Source organism: Mobula hypostoma, chromosome 24, assembly GCF_963921235.1.
Source record: "Mobula hypostoma chromosome 24, sMobHyp1.1, whole genome shotgun sequence".
NCBI classification, from domain to species: Eukaryota; Metazoa; Chordata; class Chondrichthyes; order Myliobatiformes; family Myliobatidae; genus Mobula; species Mobula hypostoma.
Genome location: NC_086120.1, coordinates 2929324 through 2955110, shown reverse-complemented (window position 1 = coordinate 2955110; position 25787 = coordinate 2929324). Strand labels below are relative to the sequence as shown.

At 41.5% G+C, this 25787-nt stretch overlaps 1 protein-coding gene across 3 annotated transcripts in view; it reads right to left on the bottom strand.

The window, feature by feature from the left end:
• Positions 1-25787, bottom strand: part of cherp (calcium homeostasis endoplasmic reticulum protein) — a 91292-nt gene that overhangs the window by 29498 nt on the left and 36007 nt on the right. For 2 of the 3 annotated variants that reach the window (XM_063032573.1, XM_063032575.1), the window contains exons 8-13: positions 22979-23246; positions 22143-22303; positions 13290-13719; positions 8245-8486; positions 6453-6586; positions 2515-2601 (exon numbers count right to left, since the gene is read on the bottom strand). In XM_063032573.1, coding sequence (XP_062888643.1) covers positions 2515-2601; positions 6453-6586; positions 8245-8486; positions 13290-13719; positions 22143-22303; positions 22979-23246 — 1322 coding nt within the window. The remainder of the gene's footprint in view (positions 1-2514; positions 2602-6452; positions 6587-8244; positions 8487-13289; positions 13720-22142; positions 22304-22978; positions 23247-25787) is intronic. The other variant, XM_063032574.1, reaches the window with a different exon arrangement.

Here is a 25787-nt window from a genome sequence, read left to right as displayed (position 1 = left end):
CATATTGTACTGTCTTAGTACTTTTATATTTGTGTGCTGTAGCACTTACTTTTTATTCCCACTTATTTTGTAAATAACATTATTCTTTGCATTTCTGGTCAGATGCTAACTGCATTTCATTGGCTTTGTGTCTGTACTCGGCACAATGACAATAAAGTTGAATCTAATCTAATCTAATTTACAGCTGTGCCATATTCTTTCCATTTCTTCATGACTGAATTTACTGTACTCCAAGGGATATTCAGTGACTTGGAGAATTTTCTTGTATCCATCTCCTGACGTGTGCTTTCCAATAACCTTTTCGTAGAGTTGCTTGGAGTGTTTTTTCGCCTTCATGCTGTAGTTTTTGCCAGGATACTGATTCACCAGCAGTTGGACCTTCCAGATCCAGGTGCATTTTTACTACAATCAATTGAAACACCTTGACTGCACACAGGCAATCTCCCTTAACTAATTCTGTGACTTCTAAAACCAATTGGCTGCACCAGTGATGATTTGGTGTGTCATATTAAAGGGAGGGGGTAAATACTTATGCATTCAATAATTTTGTGTTTTATATTTGTAATTAATTTAGATCACTTTGTAGAGATCTGTTTTCACTTTGACATAAAAGTCTTTTTCTGCTGATCAGTGTCAAAAAAAAAGCCAAATTAAATCCAATGTTGTACAACAATAAACCATGAAAATGTTAAGGGATTCTGTTTTAGAGGATTTGATTACAACAAGGTGGATGTTATTTTACAAGGCTGTAGTTAGAAATTTAGAGGACCGAGAGCAGTTCTGGATCTCAGCTGAACTGGAGCACAAAACCTTGATTTCAGGGTGAAACTAGGGTAGCATTCCTTGGAGAAAGTTGGGGTGAATGATAAAGTTGTCAAATTAATATGGAGAACTTCCATGTGGATCAAAATTATTTTTGTTAGTTGGGGAAATTCATGGTCTAAACATTAGAAGTAGGCCTTCCAAACATAGATGGTGACTAAAATTTCTCTATCACATGATAAATATCAGTTTAACCTGAGATTTGCAGCTTCTTTTTACCTAGGATATGTTGAAATACAAGGAAACAGCAACTATTCAGAATTAGGGTGAAAATTAGCTATGGCTTCATTGAGTGGTGGAACAGACCTAAGGTAAATAGGTGGCAGGGTACACAGTACTGTAATGAGGGCAGTTGGATTCAGATTGTGTGGCTAGGCAAAAACATAGCAAATGAAGTTTAATATGTCAAAGTGTGAAATTATGCCCTTTGGCAAAAGGAAGACTATTACCAGTATATATGGTGATTGCAAATAATTGGAGTACAGAGAGATCTAGGTGCTCTTGTCATCAACGACAAAAAGTGAGCAGAAAGTACAATAGGTAGTTATTCAAATGACACACTGCCCTTTATTGCAAAGACACCACACACTAGAAAAAGGAAGTATTGCTAAAAATATACAGGTGATTGTTGAGGCCGCACCAGGAGACTCAAACAGTTTTTGTCCCCGTATTTAAGAAAGGATATACAAGCATTGAAGGCACTCCAAAAGAGATTTACCATTCCATTCCCTGAGATCAGAGAGGATTGTCCAGTCATGAGCAGCTAAGGAAGTTGGATATGTATTCACCGGAATTTGGAAAAATTATTGAAACATACACGACCCAAAAGGGGTCATGACAGAGTAGATGTTGTGATGTTTCCATTATTGTGAACCAGGGGACATAGTTACAGCAAGACCAAAACTGAGGCACATAGACATTTCTTCTTGCAGAGTTTGATGAATCTCTGGACTCCACCCTGAGGATTGTGAAGGTTTGATCACCAGAAGGGGTAAATGTATTCTTTAACGATTGGGGAGTTTAGGGTAAGAAAACTAGCACAGAGGATGAGATCAGCCATGAATAGCAGAGCAGGTTTGTAGTGCCAGGTAGCCTACTTCTGCTCCTATTTTTAGTATTCTTATGGAACAAAGAGATCTGCAAACTTACAAGAAATGCTTTTAAAAAGCTTCTAGACAACTACAAAAAGTAATCAAGAAAATCCACTGCCATCGGTATTGTTTTGGAAAATAAAATGAAGAAAGTTCTGCTTTAGTTCAATCTTGATCAAATTGCACTTGCATTCTGGTTTTGATCCAATTCTCAGGAAAAGGCAAATATCACCACTCTGACATGATAGCTGAATAATTTGTGTAGATTTTGAAGTTTAGATTGATGTTTAAAAAGATAGGGTACCATTTCCTTATGAAAGGAGAACAAGAATAAATAGGCATGATCTCACAGTTACCACACCTTCAGCAATGAAAACAGCAAGCACTTTTCCACACAATATGTAAAAGAAATTTGCAATTTTATATCCTTAACTGGCTGTCGATACTAAGGGTCAAATGGAGCTTTCAACACTACTGAAAAAACTGGCATAATTACAGAATGGAACAATGCAATAATCAGGAAATAAAACAAAATATTTGATATGTCTTAATGGTTTTTCAAAGCAATTTCCACTTTCACCTGTTGCTTCCAAATACTTACTTATTTCTCTTCTCTTGCCCCTTTTTTCTCCGTGCTCGCATTTTGGCTCGGAAGAATTCATAGAGTCCATTCTGCTCCCAACCTTCACTGCACAGGGAAGTCAAAATTTAGCAAAGTTCAGGCAAGCGAACAAAGGTCAATCCAGAAATAACAGAACGGATTTTCTCATTTCTTGCACATTGTAAAGGGCACAAATATTACAACTGTGAGAAGAACTTCAGCAGTATATGCACAGAACAAGGTCTGAGCAAAATGACAGAAGTAGTAGATTGATGAGAATAATTGTGAATAAGCACAATTTGGAGAACTAAAAACAGAATGGAAACAGACCCTTGATGATGAAAATAAAATTTTCAATGGTACCTTTCTATGATTGAATTCCTACAATTCCAGAAAGGCACTGAACTCTTAAATTTTTTTGAAAGACTGTGGTTCAGAACTACTTCTACTAAGTCATTGTGCAAAGCAGAGTGAAATTATGGGTAAAATCCAAATAAGCTGCAGTTTATGAAATTAGAATAAAACATAAATTCAGCAATACAATTGGCCATTATGATGCAAAGCAATATGGATTGCAGGAGGGTATGATTAATAAACTAACCAAATATGAACAGAATAAAATCTCTGCACTAGATTTGCAGGGTGAGGGGAACCAAAGTGTTAGAGCAGATAGTGAGGTGGAGGAGGATAAAGGTCATGCGAGAACTGCAAGTATATTGCACGGAGTAAAGCCAGATCTCAAGAGACTTTGAGGAAAAGAGAAGCAGAATAAAGGGTGTAAAGGTAATAAGGTAGAAGGGCTAAAGTGCATGTAGTTCAAGCAAGAAGCATCAGGAACAAAGGTAATGAACTGAGAGCTTGGATAAATGCATGGAATTATGATGTAGTGGCCATTACAGAGACTTGGCTGGCTCTAGGGCAGGAAAGGATTCTCAATATTCCTGGATTTCAGGGCTTTAAAAGGGATAGAGAGGGGCGGGAAAGGGGAGGAGGGGTGGCATTACTGGTCAGGGATACTATTACAGTTACAGAAAGGGTGGGTAATGTAGCAGGATCCTCTTTTGAGTCAGTATGGGTGGAAGTCAGGAACAGGAAGGGAGCAGTTACTCTATTGGGAGTATTCTATAGGCCCCCTGGTAGCAACAGAGATACCGAGGAGCAGATTGGGAGGCAGATTTTGGAAAGGTGCAAAAATAACAGGGTTGTTATTATGGGTGACTTTAACTTCCCTAATATTGATTGGCACCTGATTAGTTCCAATGGTTTAGATGGGGCAGAGTTTGTTAAGTGTGTCCAGGATAGATTCCAGTCACAGTATGTTGACAGGCTGACTAGGGGGAATGCCATACTAGATCTAGTATTAGGTAATGAACCAGGTCAGGTCACAGATCTCTCAGTGGGTGAGCATCTGGGGAACAGTGACCACCGCTCCCTGGCCTTAAGTATTATCATGGAAAAGGATAGAATCAGAGAGGACAGGAAGATTTTTAATTGGGGAAGGACAACTTACGAGGCTATAAGGCTAGAACTTATGGGTGTGAATTGGGATGATATTTTTGCAGGGAAATGTACTATGGGCATGTAGTCGATGTATAGAGATCTCTTGCAGGATGTTAGGGATAAATTTGTCCTGGTGAGGAAGATAAAGAATGGTAGGGTGAAGGAACCATGGGTGACAAGTGAGGTGGAAAATCTAGTCAGGAGGAAGAAGGCAGCATATATGAGGTTCAGGAAGCAAGGATCAGATGGATCTATTGAGGAACATAGGGTAGCAAGGAGCTTAAGAAGGGGCTGAGGAGAGCAAGAAGGGGGCATGAGAAGGCCTTGGCGAGTAGGGTAAAGGAAAACCCTAAGGCATTCTTCAATTATTTGAAGAACAAAAGGATGACAGGAGTGAAGGTAGGACCGATTAGAGATAAAGGTGGGAAGATGTACCTGGAGGCTGTAGAAGTGAGCGAGGTCCTCAATGAATACTTCTCTTCGGTATTCACCAATGAGAGGGAACTTGATGACGGTGAGGACAATATGAGTGAGTTTGATGTTCTGGAGCATGTTGATATTAAGGGAGAGGAGGTGTTGGAGTTGTTAAAATAAATTAGGATGGATAAGTCCCCGGGGCCTGACGGAATATTCCCCAGGCTGCTCCACGAGGTGAGGGAAGAGATTACTGAGCCTCTGGCTAGGATCTTTATGTCCTCGCTGTCCACGGGAATGGTACCAGAGGATTGGAGGGAGGCAAATGTTGTCCCCTTGTTCAAAAAAGGTAGTAGGGATAGTCCGGGTAATTATAGATCAGTGAGCCTTATGTCTGTGGTGGGAAAGCTGTTGGAAAAGATTCTTAGAGATAGGATCTATTGGCATTTAGAGAATCATGGTCTGATCAGGGACAGTCAGCATGGCTTCGTGAAGGGCAGGTCGTGTCTAACAAGTCTGATAGAGTTCTTTGAGGAGGTGACCAGGAATATAGATGAGTGTAGTGCAGTGGATGTGATCTACATGGATTTTAGTAAGGCATTTGACAAGGTTCCACACGGTAGGCTTATGCAGAAAGTCAGAAGGCATGGGATCCAAGGGAAGTTTGGCCAGGTGGATTCAGAATTGGCTTGCCTGCAGAAAGCAGAGGGCTGTGGTGGAGGGAGTACATTCGGATTGGAAGGCTGTGACTAGTGGTGTCCCACAAGGATCTGTTCTGGGACCTCTACTTTTTGTGACTTTTATTAACGACCTGGATGTGGGGGTAGAAGGGTAGGTTGGCAAGTTTGCAGATGACACAAAGGTTGGTGGTGTTGTGGATAGTGTAGAGTATTATCGAAGACTGCAGAGAGAAATTGATAAGATGCAGAAGTGGGCTGAGAAGTGGCAGATGGAGTTCAATCCAGAGAAGTGTGAGGTGGTACACTTTGGAAGGACAAACTCCAAGGCAGAGTGCAAAGTAAGTGACAGGATACTTGGTAGTGTGGAGGAGCAGAAGGATCTGGGAGTACATGTCCACAGATCCTTGAAAGTTGCCTCACAGGTAGATAGGGTAGTTAAGAAAGCTTATGGGGTATTAGCTTTCATAGGTCGAGGGATAGAGTTTAAGAGTCGCGAGGTAATGATCCAGCTCTATAAAACTCTGATTAGGCCACACTTGGAGTATTGTGTCCAGTTCTGGTCACCTCACTATAGGAAGGATGTGGAAGCATTGGAAAGGGTACAGAGGAGATTTACCAGGATGCTGCCTGGTTTAGAGAGTATGTATTATGATCAGAGATTAAGGGAGCTAGGGCTTTACTCTTTGGAGAGAAGGAAGATGAGAGGAGACATGAGGTATACAAGATAGTAAGAGGAATAGGTAGAGTGGACAGCCAGCACCTCTTCCCCAGGGCATGGCTTTAAGGTAAGGGGTGGAAAGTTCAAGGGGAAGAAGGTTTTTTAATCAGAGAGTGGTTGGTGCGTGGAATGCACTGCCTGAGTCAGTGGTGGAGGCAGATACACTAGTGAAATTTAAGAGACTACTAGACAGGTATATGGAGGAATTTAAGGTGGGGGGTTATAAGGGAGGCAGGGTTTAAGGGTTGGCAGAACATTGTGGGCTGAAGGGCCTGTACTGTGCCGTACTATTCTATGTTCTATGAAATACACTCATGATATTAAGAGATGCAATGATTTATTAAAAAGAGTAAATGAGAAAAATAAAAAAAATATAAATTTACATGGATGGCCTGCATGATACGGAATAAGACGCAAAAACTATTCTGATACAGATTTTCATGAAGACGATAGAAGGGTAGTTATTTTAATCCACGAAGGCAAATATGGTGCATTTAAGAAAAATGGTCTGTTTCAGCAGCACTTTTCCTTTCACTGAACCCAACACATGATCAATAACAGCAAGCATTTCTTACCAAGCAGAGACAGAGGGTAATGACAATGTGTGATCTTTACAAGACACTTACCTATTTCTTGGTCTGTCATGAGATGGTGGACTATAAAATGCCTCAACTGCAGCAAGCAACCTTTCATTAGGTGGCATTGGAGGTGGAAGGCGCATATCTTTAGGTTCCAGAGCCTTGTAGTCATAGTCTTCTAACTATTACAAAATAAATGATAAGTAATCTACAATCCAAAGTTAACACCATGTTCGTAACTGGTTTTACAACTGCATATACAGCAAATTGCTTCTCACCTTTACACATGGATAATTTTCAGAAAAAAACTGAGGAAGCAAACAGAAAAAAGGGAGCTCACCACCAACATTTTAAAGAGGATATTTAAATAAAATGTGTGCACAGTTCTGGTCACTGCAGAACAGTAAGGATGTGGTTCAGCGAGAGAGTTGAGAAAAGAATTTCAAAGATGTTGCCTGCATTGGAGGGTTTGAGTTATCAGGAAAAAAATGGAGAGACTAAGTCTGTTTTAGCTACAGAAAAGGAAGCAGAGAGAGGTGACATGACAGAAAAATATAACATTATGAGAGGAATAGACAAGGTACATAGCCAGTATATTTTCCCATGTTAGAGATGTCTAAATTAGAAGTCATAGGTTTAAGGTGAGAGGGAGGATCTGAGGAGTACTTATAAAGAGTAGTTGGTATTTGGAATGAGTTACCAGAGGTGGTGTAGAGGCAGAAACAGCAATAACTTTTAAGAGACATCTTGACAGGGACTTGAATGAGCAGGGCATAGAGAGAGAGAAGGAATTATTGCAGGCAAATGGGATTGATATAAAGGGCATAATGAGCCTGCTTCAATGCTGTAAATCTCTACAACTCCAAGTGACCTAAACATCAAGAAATATTTTGCTCACTTTGGAGAAGTGAATACATAATTCAGATTGGAACGAGTGCAGTACAGGGAATGCTAAATATTTTAGAGAGAGATTAAATCAGGTTCTAGACTTGTCCTTTCAGGTGACTCTGGGAGTTCTTCTAGAGTCATGAAAGTGGCACCTCAACCAATATTAGCATTCCTACTTTACTGTTATTTATTTTACTGCTGTTGTACACTCATAAAGTGTCTACATTCTAGTAACTACATGGCAAGATACTACACTGCTTACAAAACACTTTGCCACATTTTGTGGTTGCAAAGGATCTTATTTCAACGTAAATTATACAGAAGAAAAGATATTGCAGAAAATTAAGAGTAATCTATTATATAATAAATGATAACTAAACTACAATTTAATGATTATTTAGCAATTAGTAATCTCATACATACTACAAACAAGTTTGATTAGCTATTTCCATCCTATCTTCAATTTATCTCCTGTTGAAACTCCAACCAAAGCATTTTTTAAAAATCTACAGAACCAATGATTCCAACACTGTTTGAGTTGGCATAACAGCTTCTGTTCTCTGTCAATTTAAAGCTTATTTGCAATTCTACAACCAATTATCTTATTACACTGCAAATAAATACCATCCTCACCGATGCAGATAAATTCTCAGTCTACCAATACCTTTATTTTCAATTTTAATCCAGTTTTAAAATCCCTTTTAAAGCCTTACCTCTCCAACTTCTGGTTCAAAGTGTCTTTACCCTTCCCTCACCTTTCCTTTAAGGCTATGCATAAAACAACCTTGCCTCCCACCAAACAAAAAAAAAAATCAGCCCTTCCAATATCTCTTTGGGTCTACAATGTTTTTCTGAAATACTCTTACGGGGCACCTTAGAATTTTAACTCTGTCGTAAGCATCATTCAATGTAGTTTGTTTGTCCGTAAAAGGTGAAGCAATAATTGGCTTACCTTCACCAGAGGTGCCATTAATCCTGCTGGGAGATCAAAATATGGCACATTGGGCACTAAACTAGGGTCATCGGGACTGATCTGTGGTGGAGGTGGCCCCTGACGACGGATATGTGGAGGCTGTCCATTGAAACCTGGGGGAGGACCACCAAAATCTGGATGCTGAGGTCCACCCCAAGGAGGAGGTTCTCCCATTCCGGGTGGAGGTAATCTGTGTGGAGGATGGTGAGGGGGGCCCATATCTGGAAATATATGCAAGAAAATCGTTAAGTCAGATTTCTGTGCCTTGTCTGGCCTTTTGAAAACATAACTATCACTTACTCTAGAGATGGCGTCAAAGATATTTAGATGTACTTTTACTGAAGGTTTTGTTTAAAGTTTGTGGCTGTAAGGGAACATTAGAATTTTCTAATGTAGGTTTGATGAAATCATCAAAAATCTGGTCAACAGACAGTAAACAAACAAGGTGGCATGAAAACAAATAGCAGGGCTCAAATTTGCACCAAAACATGGTTTTCATTAAAAATCTTTTTATTTGAAGCACACACATAGTTCTCAAAGCAAATACAATGCCTTGAAAAAAGTATTCAGCTCCCACAACCATTTTCATATTTTACTGTCTAGTTTTCTAAATTTAAAATATATTGAAGTAGGATTTTTTAAGCTAATGTGCAAAACATTGTGCATCATGTCCAATTAAAAGAAAAAAACACAAAACCTGTCAACAATTTACTAAAAATTTTAAAAAAAACAAGATTGTATAGCTGAAAAAGTATTCATCCCCTTTGTAATTACACTAACTTTTCTTGGTAGCAATATTTACCTGAACAACTCACCCAATTTGTTGATGTAGAAAATTGAAGGACCACCTGTTTTTAATGAATTCCTAGGAATAAACAACAGCCGCCCCCCCACCCCCCCATCACTGCAAGGTCCAACAGTATGGTAAATTTTCAACAAACCAAACCAAAATAAAGACAAAAGAGCATTCAAGACAAGTCTGGGAAATGGTAATAGAGAGGCACAAACCTGGGGAAGGATACAAGACCATTTCAAATGCACTAAACATACTTCGGAGCTCAGTGCAGTCCATCATGAAAAAGTGGAAAAATATGAAACCACAGCCACACTGCCTTGGCCAAGCACCCCTCTAAACGTAGTTGCTGGAGAAGAACAGCACCTGTAAGGAAGGCTACTGAGATGGCAAAAGACACCTGAGTGAGCTGTAAAGGTCAGTGGATGCAAATGGAGATGAAGTTCATGGCTCCAGTACCTCTAAGGCCTTGCACAAAAAGGGTATTTATGGAAGAGTGGCAAGCAAGAAGCCCTGGTTAAAACAAAAATAGAAGATAGTGTAAAGATGTGAAGAAGGTGTTATGGTCAGATGAAACTAAAGTGGAAGTTTTTGGCCTTAACATGTCATGTAAATCTAATACTCCGCATCAGCCAAATAACACTAATCCCTACTGAAAAGTAAGGTGGCGGTAGCATTGTGCTACGGGGCTGCTTTTCAACAACAGGGACTGGAAATCTGGGCAGGATTGATGGGAAGAAGAATGCTACTAATTACAGAGAGAACCTGGATAAAAACCTGCTCTCTTCCACCAGGGCAACAACCCAAAGCAAACTGTCAGAGGAACCATGAATTGGCTCCAAATGAAGAAAATTAATGTCCTTCTCCAAAGAGACAACTAGCTGTAATAGCTGTGAGAGGTGGTTCAACTAAGTACTGAGCAAAGGGGATGAATACTTTTGAATTGCTGACATTTCAGTTATTGAATTTTTAGTCTTACATGCTTTACAATTTTCCCCGTTTTTTGGGCTGAACTGTGAAATCATGCAATTCAGAAATAAAAATTCTCATTTAAAATTCATCAAAGTCCCTAGCTGTAATCCTCATTTATGTGAACATTCCCAAACCAAAATCCGTGGATGAACCAGGAGGTATGTCGCCTGCTGAAGGCTAGATCTGCAACATTCAAGGCTGGCAACCCAGGTCTGTACCAGAAACCCAGGAATGACTTTCAGAGGGCTATTTCAAGGGCAAAGAGACAATTTCGAATGAGGTTGGAGGCGACATTGGAGGCATGACAACTCTGTCAGGGTTTGCAAAACATTACTTCCTACAAAGCGAAACCCAATGGCATGAACGGCAGTAATGCTTCACTACCAGATAGACTCAGCACCTTCTTGCCCCGTTTGAAAGGGAGAATATAACTAGAGCTGTGAAGATCCCCGCTGCAACCAGTGGCCCTGTGATCTCTGTCTCGGAGGCTGATGTTAGGCTGTCTTTAAAGAAGGTGAACCCTCTCAAGGCAGAATGACCCGAAAGAGTACCTGGTAAGGCTCTGAAAACTTCTGCCAAACAACTGGTGGGTGTATTCAAGGATATTTTCAACCTGTCACTTCTACGGGTGGAAGTTCTCACTTGCTTCAAAAACGCAACAATCATACAAGTGCCTAAGAAGAATAATATGAGCTGTCTTAATGACTATCACCCAGTAGCACTCACATCAACAGTGATGAAATGCTTTGAGAGATTGGTCATGACTAGACTGAACTCCTGCCTAGCAAAGACCTGGACCTACTGCAATTTGCCTATGGTTACAATTGGTCAACTGCAGATACAATCTCAATGGCTCTTCACAAAGCCTTAGACCACCCGGACAATACAAACACCCATGTCAGGATGCTGTTCATCGTCTATAGCTCAGCATTTAATATCATCATTCCCACAATCCTGATTGGGAAGTTGCAAAACCTGGACCTCTGCACCTCATTCTGCAACTGAATCTTCATCTTCCTAACCGGAAGACCACAATCTGCGTGGATTGGTGATAATATCTCCTCCTCACTGATGATCAATACTGGTGCACCTCAGGGCTATGTGCTTAGCCCACTGCTCTGCTCTATCTATACCCATGACTGTGTAGCTAGGCATAGCTCAAATATCATCTATAAATTCGCTGATTATACAACCATTGTTGGCAGAATCTCAGATGGAGATGAGAGGGCGTACAGGAGTGAGCTATACCAACTGGTGGAGTGGTGTCGCAGAAACAACCTTGTATTCAACGTCAGTAAGATGGAAGAGCTGATTGTGGACTTCAGGAAGGGTAAGACAAAGGAACACATACCAATCCTCATAGAGGGGTCAGAAGTGGAGAGAGTGAGCAGTTTCAAGTTCCTGGGTGTCAAAATCTCTGAGGACCTAACCTGGTCCCAATATACCGATGCAGTTATAAAGGCGGCAATGTAGCGACTATACTTCACTAGGAGTTTGAAGAGATTTGGTATGTCAACAGAAACACTCAAAATTTTCTATAGATGTACCATGGAGAGCATTCTGACAGGCTGCATCACTGTCTGGGATTGGGGTCAGATGGGCTACTGCGCAGGACTGAAAGAAGCTGCAGAGGATCATAAATTTAGTCGGCTCCATCTTGGTTACTAGCCTACAAAGTACCCAGGACATCTTCAAGAAGTGGTGTCTCAGAAAGACAGCGTCCATTATTAAGGACCTCTAGCACCCAGGGCATGCCCTTTTCTCACTGTTATCATCAGGTAGAAGGTATAGAAGCCTGAAAGCACACACTCGGCGATTCAGGAACAGCTCCTTCCCCTCTGCCACCTGATTCCTAAATGGATAGTAAAAAAGTGAGGACACTACCTCACTTTTTAAATATATATTATTTCTGTCTTGCATGATTTCTAATCTATTCATGTATACTGTTAATATTTATTTTATATTTTATTATGTATTTTAATAGTATACTGTAATATTTATTTATTATTATATATTTCTCTTCTTCTATATATGTACTGCATAGAACTGCTGCTGCTAAGTTAACAAATTTCACGACACATGCCGGTGATAATAAACCTGATTCTGAACAAAGGGTTGGAGGCAGAATGCTTTTTTGTGGTACTGTATGAACACAGGTGATGATTTACCCCTTTGCACCCAACTCTGTTCTCCACCTGTACCTAAATTCAATACTTTCTGTATTCAGGACTGTCATTTTCCATACTTTCTTGCATCATAGAAAGATGTCATTTCAGTCCATCAAGTCTATGCCATCTTACAGAAGAATCTTACTCTCCATTAATTTTGTCTGTAACCTATTCTTCCTACATTCCAATCAACTCCTTTCAGATTCTGCCAATCACCTAGGGGAAACTTGCAGTGGGCAATTCAAACACGAGGAATTCTGCAGATGCTGGAAATTCAAGCAACACACATCGAAGTTGCTGGTGAACGCAGCATCTCTAGGAAGAGGTACAGTCGACGTTTCAGGCCGGACCCTTCGTCCTGACGAAGGGTCCTGGCCTGAAATGTCAACTGTACCTCTTCCTAGAGATGCTGCTTGGCCTGCTGCGTTCACCAGCAACTTTGATGTGTGTTGCTTGAATTTCCAGCATCTGCAGAATTCCTGTTGTTTGAATATTATTCCTTTATAGGTTTGGAAGTAGGGCTCCTACCCCAGGGTTTGTAATGGACAAAATAAACTGAAACATAAACATTTGCTTTGCACAGAATTTCCTGCAATTCTATGGCATTGTAGCTGCTGTGTATTTACCAGTGATTCCTGTTTTGAATCAGAAGACTGAAGGACATTTTCTCTCAAAACTTGAAATCCAGACTGACATTGAATCAATAGTGCTGCACAATCTCAGTTTCGCTCCTTTGATGAGACTTTAATATAAGTCTCTGTCTTCTAAGGAGAATACAAAATATCCCGAGACAATATTTTGAAGATTAGGGCCAATTTCTAGACTTCCAGAACAAGATTTTATCCTCCATTAAACATTCCTATAGTACTCTTTATGCTTTGTGCAAAACACATTTCCTACGTCCCTAAGGTAATTACATTTTAAAAGTTCTGAACTGGACTGGAGAACTCTTTTAAGATGTTGTGCAATAGGGAACACAAAGATTGATACCCAAAAATATATAGAAATGAAGTACTGAAATCAGCTTGAACTGACTGTAATACGGAGAAAAAAATCATTATCAATCAGAACTCCTCTACACAACTACTTACCTGGTGGAAAGTCTCCCTGTTGATAGTCAAAATGGTGAGGGGGATAGGGGGGACGATCAAAGTGATGCCGGGGGGGAAAATCATCTTGCATGAACCGTGGTGGGATACGGTTGAAGTTGTGAGGATGTGGTGGCTGGTTAAATGGTGGGTGCTGCTGGTGTGGTTGGAAAGGGGGTTGCTGGCGGAAATGGGGAGGCCTCTGCATTCTAAATGGTGGATCTCGCTGCCCCCCCCAGGGGGGTTCATGCTGATTGTTCCAGGAGGGATCATACTGATTATTCCAGGATGGCTCATGTTGATTGTTCCATGGAGCTTCCCGCTGGTTGTTCCAATTTTGTTCCCGCTGGTCGTTCCACATCCCTTCATGGTTGTTATTCCAGGGCTGGCAATGAGGTGGTCCCTGGTGTGGAGGATTAAAACCCTGATCAAACTGGCAGTGGAGATAAAAAAAAGATACATTCTAATTGTTAACTGAACATTAAACTAATATGATTTAGTTGCAATTATTGACACTGTTCTGCATATTTTTAACAATAGAATCATATTAAGCAAGAGAAACAAGGTTGATGATGGCTACTTTAATTTAGTCAAATTTATCTAGCACAAGTGGGGCAGGTTTGGATTAAAGACCCAGCTTATATCCTTGCCTAATTTAATGTACAGACTAATGACTGCTTTGCTGTTATAGCTTGAGTACTAAAACATAATTAAGATACAAGTGGCCATATCAAGACATGAAAAATCAAAGGGCAATTAGTTGGATTAAATGTCTATTTTAAACATACCTAACAGTTGTAAACTCTTTACATTCAGTAATCTATTATTATAACACTATAATGTGCAAAAGATATCAAATACTGGAAGGCCTGGATAGAATGGATGTTTCCATTCATAGGAGAATTCTAAAATTTGAGGGCAAAGTCTCAGAACAAAGGGACATCCCTTTAAAATTGAGATGAAGGCGGCTGTAGAGGACGTGTCACTGAATATATTATACGGCAGAAATTGATAGTTTCTCGATTGGTAAAAGGGGTTAAGAGTTATAGAGAAAAGGAAGGAGAATAGGGCCAAAAAAAAGCCATGATTAAATGGCAGAGCAAACTCAGTTGGCCCAATGAGGGTCTAATTCTGCTCCTAAATCTTATGGTCTAGAGTGATTTAAAAAAATTATTAGCAACTCTTTACTGTATCATGCTTGTTTCTCCCAACAGTTAGTAGCTTTTGAATACTCTCCCTTTTTATCATACAATAAATAACTACTTGCAGGAGAAAACCACTAAAATTATTTATTTATTTAGAGATACCGTGTGCACCAACCAGCAATTTCCAATTTAACCATGATGCCCCAGCAGGGCACCAATTAGCATGACACTATTACAGCTCAGGGTGTTGTGGAGTAAGGAGTTCAATTCCAGCACTGTTCTGCAGGGTAACTCTGTACGTCTTCTCCATGGAATGCGTGGTTTTTCTCCCTGTGCTCCGGTTTCCTCCAACAGTCCAAAGACGTACTGATCATTGTAAACTGTCCCATGATTAGGTCAGGGTTAAATAGGGGTTACTGGGGGTTGCCAGAGCAGCACAGCTCGAAGGGCCAGAAGGGCCTACTCTGCACCATCTCTAAATATATAAAATAAGTAACTCCAGCCTAATCACAGAACAGTGTGGCGCATGGCCAAGTGGTTAGGGCGTTGGACTAGCCATCTGAAGGTCGTGGGTTCGAGCCTCGGCCGAGGCAGCGTGTGTCCTTGAGCAAGGCACTTAACCACACAATGCTCCAGTCTACCCAGCTGAGAATGGGTACCAGCAAAAAAAAATGCTGGGGGTTAACCTTGCGATAAACTGGCGCCCTGTCTGGGGGGGGGGGGTAGTCTTGTACTCTCAGTCTTTTCACATCACAGAAACTGGCATAATGATGGGCCACAAGGCACGTGACAGACTTTAATCACAGAACAATTCACAAGGACCAATTAACCTACTAACCGGTACATGTTTGTACTGTGGGAAGAAACTGGAGCACCCAGAGAAAACCCACACATTCCATGGGGAGGACATACAGACTTCTTGCAGATGATAATTGGAATTGACCTCCAAACTCCAACACCGTGAGCTGTAATAGTGTCGTGCTAATTGCTATGCTACTGTGACACACATTCAAAATATTCAAACCACCTGCAAAATGAGCGAGATGGATCACAAACCAAGAATGTTCACACATGTATAGACATTAGATAAATATACTGTACATTTATGATTAATAGTTTGTAACCTTTCATAATAACTACTTGTTAGTATACAATTGGCTGTGGTATATATCAAATTTAGGTAATACATACTGAACTTAAGGCACAGACACATACCACCCGCAGATGGAGTTCTCCATAATTTTCCCTGGCCTCTTCTCTAAGTAGTGCTTGCAATCCCCTAGCAGCCCTTGCTTCCAGAACATGCTCCAACTTTTGAACAAATGAGGTTGTAAATGGTTCATGAATGTAATATTCGTATATCAGGGAGTTCCTACAGTCTGCCTTTGTATAATTTATCCACATTGTACAGCACCTGCTTACTCACTCAAGAGAAACCAATAAATTATGGAATAACAAAACATTGAATATAACAACACAGTACAGACACTTCAGCCCAGGACTTTGTGTCGACATTTTAATTTATTCTAAAATCAATTTAACCCTTCTGTCCCACTTAGTGATGATTTATGTTCACTAAAAGCACTGATAAAATGGTGACTATTAGCTGAAGCCATAGCTCATTGAATTGAGGACAAATGTTTGATCGAATGAGACAACTGCCGAGGGATAAGGTAAAAATAATAAGGTTAACAGGCAGCTACTTTATTCGCAGGATGAGAATTAGAGCTGTCTCATGAGGATTTCTGTTGGGCCCTTAACTGAAAAAAGAACTCTGACAAAGAGGACCACAAGAGGATAATAAGCATGAAAGGAGTAGGATAAAATGACAAAAGGGATGATGGTGCATGGCAAAAGCAATATGATGCTGAGATAAGTAAAAGAATCAAGGAGCTGGACTGTGACCGATCACCAAGCAGAAGTATGTGAATACAGCCATCTTTTCAATCAAGTCCGTGTTCAAGATTAAACACGCAAAACTTTGTGGCGGTTTTTCCGAGTTGGACTGTGACCAATCACCGAGGATTTATTGAAAAGGATGAATAAAATTAACGTTAGTCCAAGGGGACTGGCCATTGTTTTGAGTGGGTCAGCATCAGGAGTAGCTTTGGCTCATTAGGCTTCGGTGAAGTAAAGTATCTGGAGAGTTTCCCTTTTTGTTCTTAATTCTTCATTCCTTATCCGTTAGAGCAAAATAGTGTAGTGAGAATGGCTCCAGGGGCAGTGTTTTGTTCTGTGTGTAAAATGTGGGATTCTGGGAGACCTCCCAGATAAACACATCTGCACCAGCTGTGCCAAGCTGCAGCTCCTCAGAAAATGTATTAAAGAACTGGAGCTGCAGCTTGATGACTTACAGCTCGTAAGGGAGAATGAGAAGCTGATAGACAGGAGCAATAGGGAGTGCTATCCTCTGTGTTGCAGGAGACAGATAACTGGGTGACCATCGAGAGAAGGAAGGGCAATGCACAGCCAGTGCAGAGTACCACTGAGGCCATTCCCCTCAATAATCAGTATATTACTTCAGGTACCACTGAGGGATCGACCTACTGGGGGGAGCCGCAGTGACTAGGTGGATCTCTGGCACTGAGTCTGGTGCTGTCACTCAGAGAAAAGAGAGGTGAAGAGGACTGCAGTGGTGATAGGAGATTCCAGTCAGAGGAACAGAGACGAGACTTTGTGGGCATGGTAGAGACATCTGAATGGTACGTTGCCTTCCAGGAGTCAGGGTCAGGGAGGTCTCAGTCAGGGCCTTGGCATTCTGAAGGGGGAGGGTGAGCAACCTCAAGTCTTGGTACATATTGGCACCAATGACATAGGTTGAAATGGTGAGAAGGTCCTGAGGAGAGATTTTAGGGAGCTAGAGAGCAATCTGAAAAACAGTGCAGTATTCTCTCGATTGTTGCACATACCACAAGCCAGTGAGGGTAGGAATAGGATGATTTGGTAGGTGAATGCATGGCTGAGGAACTGGTGCAGGGGACAGGGGTTCAGATTTATGAATCATTAGGATCCCTTCTGTGGAAGGTATGACCTGCACAAAAAGGACAGATTACAAGTGAATCTGAGGGGGACCAATATTCTTGTGGGCATGTTTGCTAGAGTCGTTTAAAACACTTTGGCAGGGGAATGAGAACTAGAGTGATAGTGCTGAGGATTAAGTCAACAGGATGAGTTGAAATGTAAAAGACAAACAAAATCAGAAAGGGTGAAAACAGGACTGAAGGTGAAAAAGGATCTTGTGTTTTTCCAGTGTATATGACTAATAAACTCTTCCAGCCAGGAACAGGTATCGATTATAACCGCTGTTTTGATGACAAACTGCCATCTTCATCAGGGATGATGCCTGAGCATGTCTAGTTCAGTGGTATTTATACCCCTGTACTCCGTTTCTCATGATTGGTTAGCCCTCATCTAATTAGGTGTCAGTTCTTCGACTTTGTTAAAATTCTTTTCTTTCAACTTTATTCCAATGTCTTCCTTTACCAGGCAGTCCCAAGGAAGCCACTGGCGCAGCTCAGTAGTTTTGTGCCTTAGTCAATCCGATGGCCACTGCGAATGCAGCAAAATCAATCAGTCCCTTAAAAGGGCTGATGGAAAAACCAGGAAAGCCAACAACGAGGAAGAACCTGCCTCTACTGCCAGTCTTCCCTATATTTCTACAGTTTCTGGAAGGATTGCCAGGATCCTGAAAAACATATCGGATTAATACCATTCACGTACCAGTAAGGAATCTCAAATCACAGCTTATGAGGGTCAGATGACCCAGGTCTCAGGTCAGCTGGTGTTTACAGGATTCCCTGTGAATGTGGGGCAGCGTATATTGGCCAGAAGGGATGCACGGAGGAAAACGCATCAAGGAGCACAAGAGGTGTATCCTTTTGGATTACCCGCAGAAATCAGTGGTAGCAGAACACTGCATTCACAATGGCCATAGGATTGACTTCAACGGCACAAAACTACTGTGCCACGCCAATGGCTTTTGGGAAGCCTAGTAAAGGAAGCCATTGAGATAAAACTAGAGGAAAAGAATTTTAACAAAGACAAAGGTCTCACTCTAAGAAAGAACTGGAATTCCTTTGCAACCAAGGTAGGAGAGCGGGAACTTAATTGGATGAGGACTAAACAATCAGGAAGGACGGATTACGGGGGTATAAATACCGCCGGACTAGACATGCCCTAGCATCATCCCAGATTAATATGGCAGAGTTGTCATCGAAACAACAGTTATAATTGATACCTGTATCTGGCTGGAAGCCCAAGAAGAGTAAAGTAGAATAAAGTTGAATAAAGTAGATGAACTTGTAGTACAGTTACTGATTGGCATGTATGACATTGTGGGCATCATTGAATTGAAAGGACAGGCAGGTAGGCAGAGGGGGTGGGGTGGCTCTGTTGGTAAAATATGAAATCAAATCATTAGAAAAAAGTAACATAGGATCTGAAAGTGTTGAATTGTTGTAGGCAGAGCTAAGAAATTGCAAGGGTAAAAAAGACCCTGATGGGAGTTATATACAGGCCCTCAAACAGCAATAAGGATATGGTCTACAAATTGCAACGGGAGATAGAAAATGCATGCTTAAAGGGCAATGTAACAATAGTCACGGAGGATTTCAATATACAGGTTGATTGGGAAAATCAGGTTGGTGCTGGATCCCAAGAGGGAAAATTTCTAGAATGCCTATGAAATGGCTTTTTAGAGCAGCTCGTGGTCGAGCGCACTAGGGGATCAGTTATTCAGGATCGGGTGCTGTGCAATGAACTGGAATTGATTAAGCATCTTAAGGTAAAGGAACCCTTAGGGGCCAGTAATCATAATATGATAGAATTCACCTTGTAATTTGAGAAGGAGAAGCTGAAGTTAGATATATCAGTATTACAATGGAGTAAGGGAATTAGAGAGGAATGAGAAAGGAGTTGACAGAATTGATTGGAAAAGAACTCTGGCAGGGACGTCAGCAGAGCAGCAATGGCCAGAATTTCTGGAAGTAATTCAGAAGGCATGGGATATATACATCCCAAAGAAGTAGTAGTATTCGAAAGGCCAGATGACCGAACCCATGACTAACAAAAGAAGTCAAAGCCAACAAAAAAGCCAAAGAGACAGCATATAATATAGTGAAAATTAGTGGGAAATTAAAGGATTGGGAAGCTTTTAAAAACCAAAAGAAGGCAACTAAAGAAGTAATTAAGGAGGAAAATATCAAATACGAAAGTAAGCTAGCCAATAATATTAAAGAGGAAGAGGATACCAAAAGTTTCTTCAGATACATAAAGTCAACTGGACCAGATGGTATACACCCAGGGGTTCTAAAAGAGGTGACTAAAGAGACTGGGGAGGCTTTAGTAATGATCCTTCAAGAATCAACTGATTCTGACATGGTTCCAGAGGAGCGCAAGATTGTAAATGTCACTCCACTCTTCAAGAAGGAAGAGAGGCAGAAATAACAAAATTATAGGCCAGTTAGTCTGACCTCAGTGGTTGGGAAGATGTTGGATGTGATTTTGGGGTAGTTGGAGGCACATGATAAAATAGGCCATATGGTTTCCTCAAAGAAAAAGTTTGTCTGACAAATCTGTTGGAATTCTTTGAGGAAATAACAAGCAGGATTGACAAAGGAGAATCAGTAGACATCATGTATTTAGATTTTCAGAAGCCCTTTGACAAGGTAACAAACGTGAGGCTGCTTAACAAGTTAAATACCCATGGTATTATAGGAAAGATACTACCATGGATAAAGCAGAAGTTGATTGGCAGGAGATAAAGAATGAAAATAAAGGGAGCCTTTTCTGGTTGGCTGCCGGTGACTAGTCGTTTTCCACAGGGGTCTGGGTTGGTGGGGGAGAGGGAGTCTGTAGTACAATCCCATCAGTGTAATTGCACCCTTCCTGTTCCTGAGCTCTGCCCAAATAGACTCAGTGTCTTACCCCTCCATTACGTCTCCCCTGAGTGCAGATGTTATTTTGTCCTTGGTTAGTAGTGCAACTCTCCCTTTACCCTCTCCTCAATCTTTTCTAAAACTTCGAAAACCTGGTACATTAATCATCCACTCCTGCCCCTCTCTCAACCAAGTTTTAGTGCAATTTCAGTACTGGCTACAACATCACAGTTCCATGTACTGATACATGCTCTACGTTCGCCACTCTTACCCATAATATTCCTAGCATTAAAATATACACACTTCCAGCTATCCGACCCATCGTACTTGTTATTTCGATTTTGCCTTTCAATACTTTCCCTGACATCTACCTTCCTTTGGTGACCTGGTGCTCCAATTCCCAGCCCCTTGCAAACTTCATTCCTACATGTACTAGCCTGTAACACAGGGAGTAATCCGCAGATTACAACCTTGGAGGTCCACTCTTCAGCCTCTTTCCTAAGTCGAAATACTCACCACATAGGACCTCTTCCCCTTTTCTGCCTATGTCATTGGTGCGAATGAACATCACGACCTCTGGCAGTTCTCCCTTCCCCTTGAGAATATCCTGCAGCCTCTCCGAAATATCAAGGACCCCAGCACCCGGGAGGTAACACATCATCCTGGTGTCTCTTCTGCGGCCACACAATCACCTTTCTATCCTCCTAGCTATCGAGTCCCCTATAACTACTGCATTGCTCGGCTTTACCCTTCCCTGTTGAGCCTCAGAGCTGCTGGCAGATCTGATGTGTCATCCCCGCATAACAGTATCCAAACAGGCATACTTGTTGCTAAGGTGAACGGCCACAGGAGAATCCTGTACTGACTTCTTAATCCCCTTCCTTCTCCTAGTGATCACCCATCTACTGTCCTAAACCTGTAATCCGGATGTGACCATCTCTTCAGAAGTCTCGCCTATAATATCTTCAGCCTTCCGAATGATCCTGAGTATGTCCAACTCCAGCTCCACCTCCCTGACCTGGTCAGTCAGGTGCTGAAGTTGGGTGCACTTCCCACAGATGTAGTCATCAGGTATCCTGAATTCCCACATCTGACAGGAGCATTCCATACTGACTACTCTACAAAAAAGAAAAAGGTTTACCTCTTCTTAACTCTACCTTCACCTGTTCATGCTGAAGCCTGTTAAGCCAAAGCCTTAACACTCTGCCACACTCAAACAGTGGCCACTCCACTAAAGCCTGCTGAGTTTAGAGACCTTTGGTGATCTGCTCCTTTTATCCTCTCTCTCCCGACTTTCTTAGGGCAATGACACCAATGCTCACACTCATGCCTGAGCCACCAAAAAAAGACCAGATTTACCCAAGTCTGCTCTTTTTATACTCGAACACCAAACTTTGGTAGGCCTCTGATGCCGACACCTTACATGCTTGTGCAGCCCAATTTTTCATTGTAGACTTCATCAATTGAAAATACACTGGGAACAAAAGAGCCCCAGTCAAAAAAAAAAGCAAAGTAACTTGAGGAATATTAAAAATGTAAACACAAGGAAATCTGCAGATGCTGGAATTTCAAGCAATACACATAAAAAATGCTGGTGAACGCAGCAGGCCAGGCAGGTGAACGCAGCCCCTCCAGGTCTCAGCCCAAAACTTCGACTGTACAGATGCTGCCTGGCCTGCTGTGTTTACCAGCATTTTTTAATGTATGTTGCTTGAGGAATATTACTTTATTTCTGCTATAATGAATTAGCCCTATTCCAAAACTTTCCTACTGATTTATCAGTTTCATGTATGCATTGCGCTCATCACTACCGGAGGTATTCCCTTAATCAGTACCTGTTGTTGTTGCCCCCAGAGAGGCATTGCAGGTCGTTCAAACCAAGGTGGCTTGGAAGAAGAGTGTTCATGCTGCCCAGGTCCTCGCTGTCCCCCTGGAGGAGGCTCCTGTCCTCCAGTTGGCACATTTTCAGGAAGGGGATGAGGTGGCTTGGCTTCCTCTGTAACATACACAGGTTTTAAAATTTGATTGCACAGAAACACTACATAAACACATCTTCAGAATATCCCAGGGAGCTCACATTCCATGTCACAGAATATACAAAAGCAAGAGGCTAGGTATTAAATCAAAATTTATCAATGAGCTATGAACAGTCCTGCACCATGAAAAAGGTGGTCTTTCCATCACACGTGCATAGCAGCACTTCAGGATCAACTACCATCACAAACATGGACCCTGCTCTATGGGACTCAACATGCAGCATAAAACTTTTAAGTAAGTAACCTTGTGAGGGAATAAATGTGGGTCCTTCAATCCGAGGAGTGTATATTTAAAACATTTTCAAATGGGAAAAATCACCTCACACTACTTGCATTTGTGACAACTGAAATTTGTCCCATTTATTGTCCTGTTCAGTACTAGAAAACTGCAAGCACGTTCACTGATACAAAGGGACTCAGTTGGCTCCTACTCATTTCAAAATTTAAAATTTTTGATGAGCTAGATTTCCTGAACAAATATGGACTTCCAAGAATTGCACTTAGAAGCAACAATAAAAAGAATATTAATCCAAACTTCATTTTGCATAGTTCTTTGACCTTTTTAATATTACAAAGAAAAACATTTTGTCAGCCCCATTCCTCCAAATTCCATACCATTTCTTCTGCTACCACACCTGTTGAGTCTGTTGGAGAGAGTGCTGGCAGGTCCTGACTCTGGGGCAATGGGATGTGGGGTGGCGGTGCCTCAGGTTCCAATAACGGCTGTGGTTGCGGCTGTGACTGAGGCTGAGGCTGCGGCTGCGGCTGAGGAGGCTGAGTATGTTGATGTTTGGTGAGACTGTCCACAAACTCCTGATGTTGAGCCTTCAGGGTTTGGATCTGCTGCTGGAATGCCATTTGAATAGGTTGGACCACAGCAGCAAACTCCGTAATGAGAGATGCCTGTGGAATGCATCATCAGCAAGACAAATTTAGAATTAGCTGAAACCAAACCAGAGTAAGAGTCTCAAGTGATACATTCCCAGCAGAAGTGTTCTTTTTTAAAATCTAATCGCTGAACATAGAAATCTACAGCAAGTTACAGGCCCTTCAGCCCACAATGTTGTCCTGACCATGTAACCTACCCTGGAAACTGCCTAGAAATTCTCTATTGCATAGCCCTCTATTTTACTAAGTTCCATGTTCCTAAGAGGATCTTAAAAGACCATACTGTATCCGCCTCCACCACCGTCGCCAACGGTGCATTCCACACACCCACCACCCTGTGTGGAAAAATTTACCCGACCTCCCCTGTGTACCTACTTCCAAGCACCTCAAGGCTATGCCCCTCAAGACAAAGGTAATTTTAAATCACAGATTCTCAATTTGAGTCAACTGTCTCCTTCCCAAATCTGTCAAAGATTTTAACAAATAAATTCAGCACAGTGCAGTTTTTGATCAACTGCAGCTTCTCCAAACCTATGTTATTAAAACAGATAATCTGGTTCTTACATTCAGTGAAACTTTCCCATTTCCAAATGGCTACTGCATTTGCTTACTCTGCAACAATGACTACTCTTCAAAGCTGAAAGTTGGCGTGGGGCAACCAGAAATGATAGGAACAATATAATTCTAACCACCATTTCCTGCAGATTTTTTTTGATATTTTATCCTGCAAATTCCATTTATATGATGCAGTAAATAGCATTTAATTGTATGACCAACTGTTTTATTAGAAATATATATGAATTACTTCTTTCAACATTTATCGTTAAAGTACAGGTGTCCCCTGCTTTTTGAATGTTCGCTTTACAAAACCTCACTGTTACAAAAGACCTACATTAGTACCCTATTTCAGAAGGTGTTTTCACTGTTACGAAAAAAAAATTCAGTGCACGATAAAAAATCAACGCGTGAAAAAATCAGAGCGCAATAAAAGACAGCGTGCACCCCGAGCAGCCGCTCTCCCCCGGATTCGGAACTGCTTTGCTTTAACACGTGCCTGTGAGCAGCCGTTTGCAAGATGAGTTCTATGGTATCGGAAAAGCCTGAAAGAGCTCGTAAGGGTGTTACACTTACGGTAAAACTAGACATAATTAAGCATTTCGATCGTGGTGAACAAGTAAGGACAAAGTGAGTTTGGCTTGTGGAAGCTGACGAACATGATGTTGAAGAGGTTTTGGCATCCCATGACCAAGAACTGATAACTGAAGAGCTGCCACAATTGGGAGAAAAAAGGCTAACAATCGAAACCGAATGAGTAATGATAAAGTACGACTTTAATTTTGAAAGGGTACGTCAGTTTAGGAGATATTTGCAGGATGGTTTGAGTCCTTATTAAAGAACTGTGTGATAGAAAAATGCGCGAGGCTCAGCAGTCAAGCAAGCCTTCCACATCAGCCCAGCAGACGACGAACCTCGACCTTCGACATTGTGGCGGGCAGAGATAGGAGAAGATGAGCTTCCTGCTCTAATGGAAACAGACGATGAGATGACACCCCAGTGTCCCACCACCCCAACCCCCAGGCCACGGACAGATATTGTACCGATTCGCGGAGAATGCAGCAGTAGCCAGGAGGCACACAGCACATCTTTAAGAAAAAAGCCGAAATAAACATGCTAATTAAGTAGGTGCCGCCGACATGTAATTGTCGGCCCAGATCAGAGACGGCGCAATCGGGAATCGGCACTGATCTGGGCCGACAATTATGCGTCGGGCGGCACCTAATTAATTAGCTTGTTTATTTCAGCTTTTTTCTTAAAGTTGTGCTGTGTACCTCCTGGCTACTGCTGCATTCCTGCATGCTTCGCGGCAATGTATCGCTCGGTGGCCTTGAGGGTGGGGGCCACTGCACCACCCAACCTGCAACGACTCAATCTAACACACCATCATGTGTGTGCTCGGCGCTGTCCCGATTCCGGTAAGTGACACTACACTGTACATACATTATTTCTACTCTATATAGGCTGTGTATTTTTACGTGTTATTTGGTATGATTTGGCAGCTTCATAGCTTAAAGGTTACTGGGGAGAGTGTTCCTGCCAACAGCACTTGCGTGAGATTTTCGCTACGGAGAACAGTTCAGTAATGATTGTGGAAAAGTATTTCTACTTTATATAGGCTGTGTATTTATCATATCATTCCTGCTTTTACTATATGTTACTGTTATTTTAGGTTTTATGTGTTATTTGGCATGATTTGGTAGGTTATTCTTGGGTCTGCGAACGCTCGCAAAATTTTCCCATATAAATAAATGGTAATCGCTTCTTCGCTTTATGACATTTCGGCTTACGAACTGTTTCATAGGAACGCTCTACCTTCGGATGGTGGGGGAAACCTGTACTCCTGAACTCATCTACCACAGCCAGTTGGAGAGTTGAAATCTTGCTCCCAAAACAAGGTGCTTTGACCTTAAAGCTGTGTTATCTGCTGCATTGCTGATAAACATGCAATTTGTTTAAAGTTGTAAATGCAACTTCACTACCCTCAAACATTAATTGAGT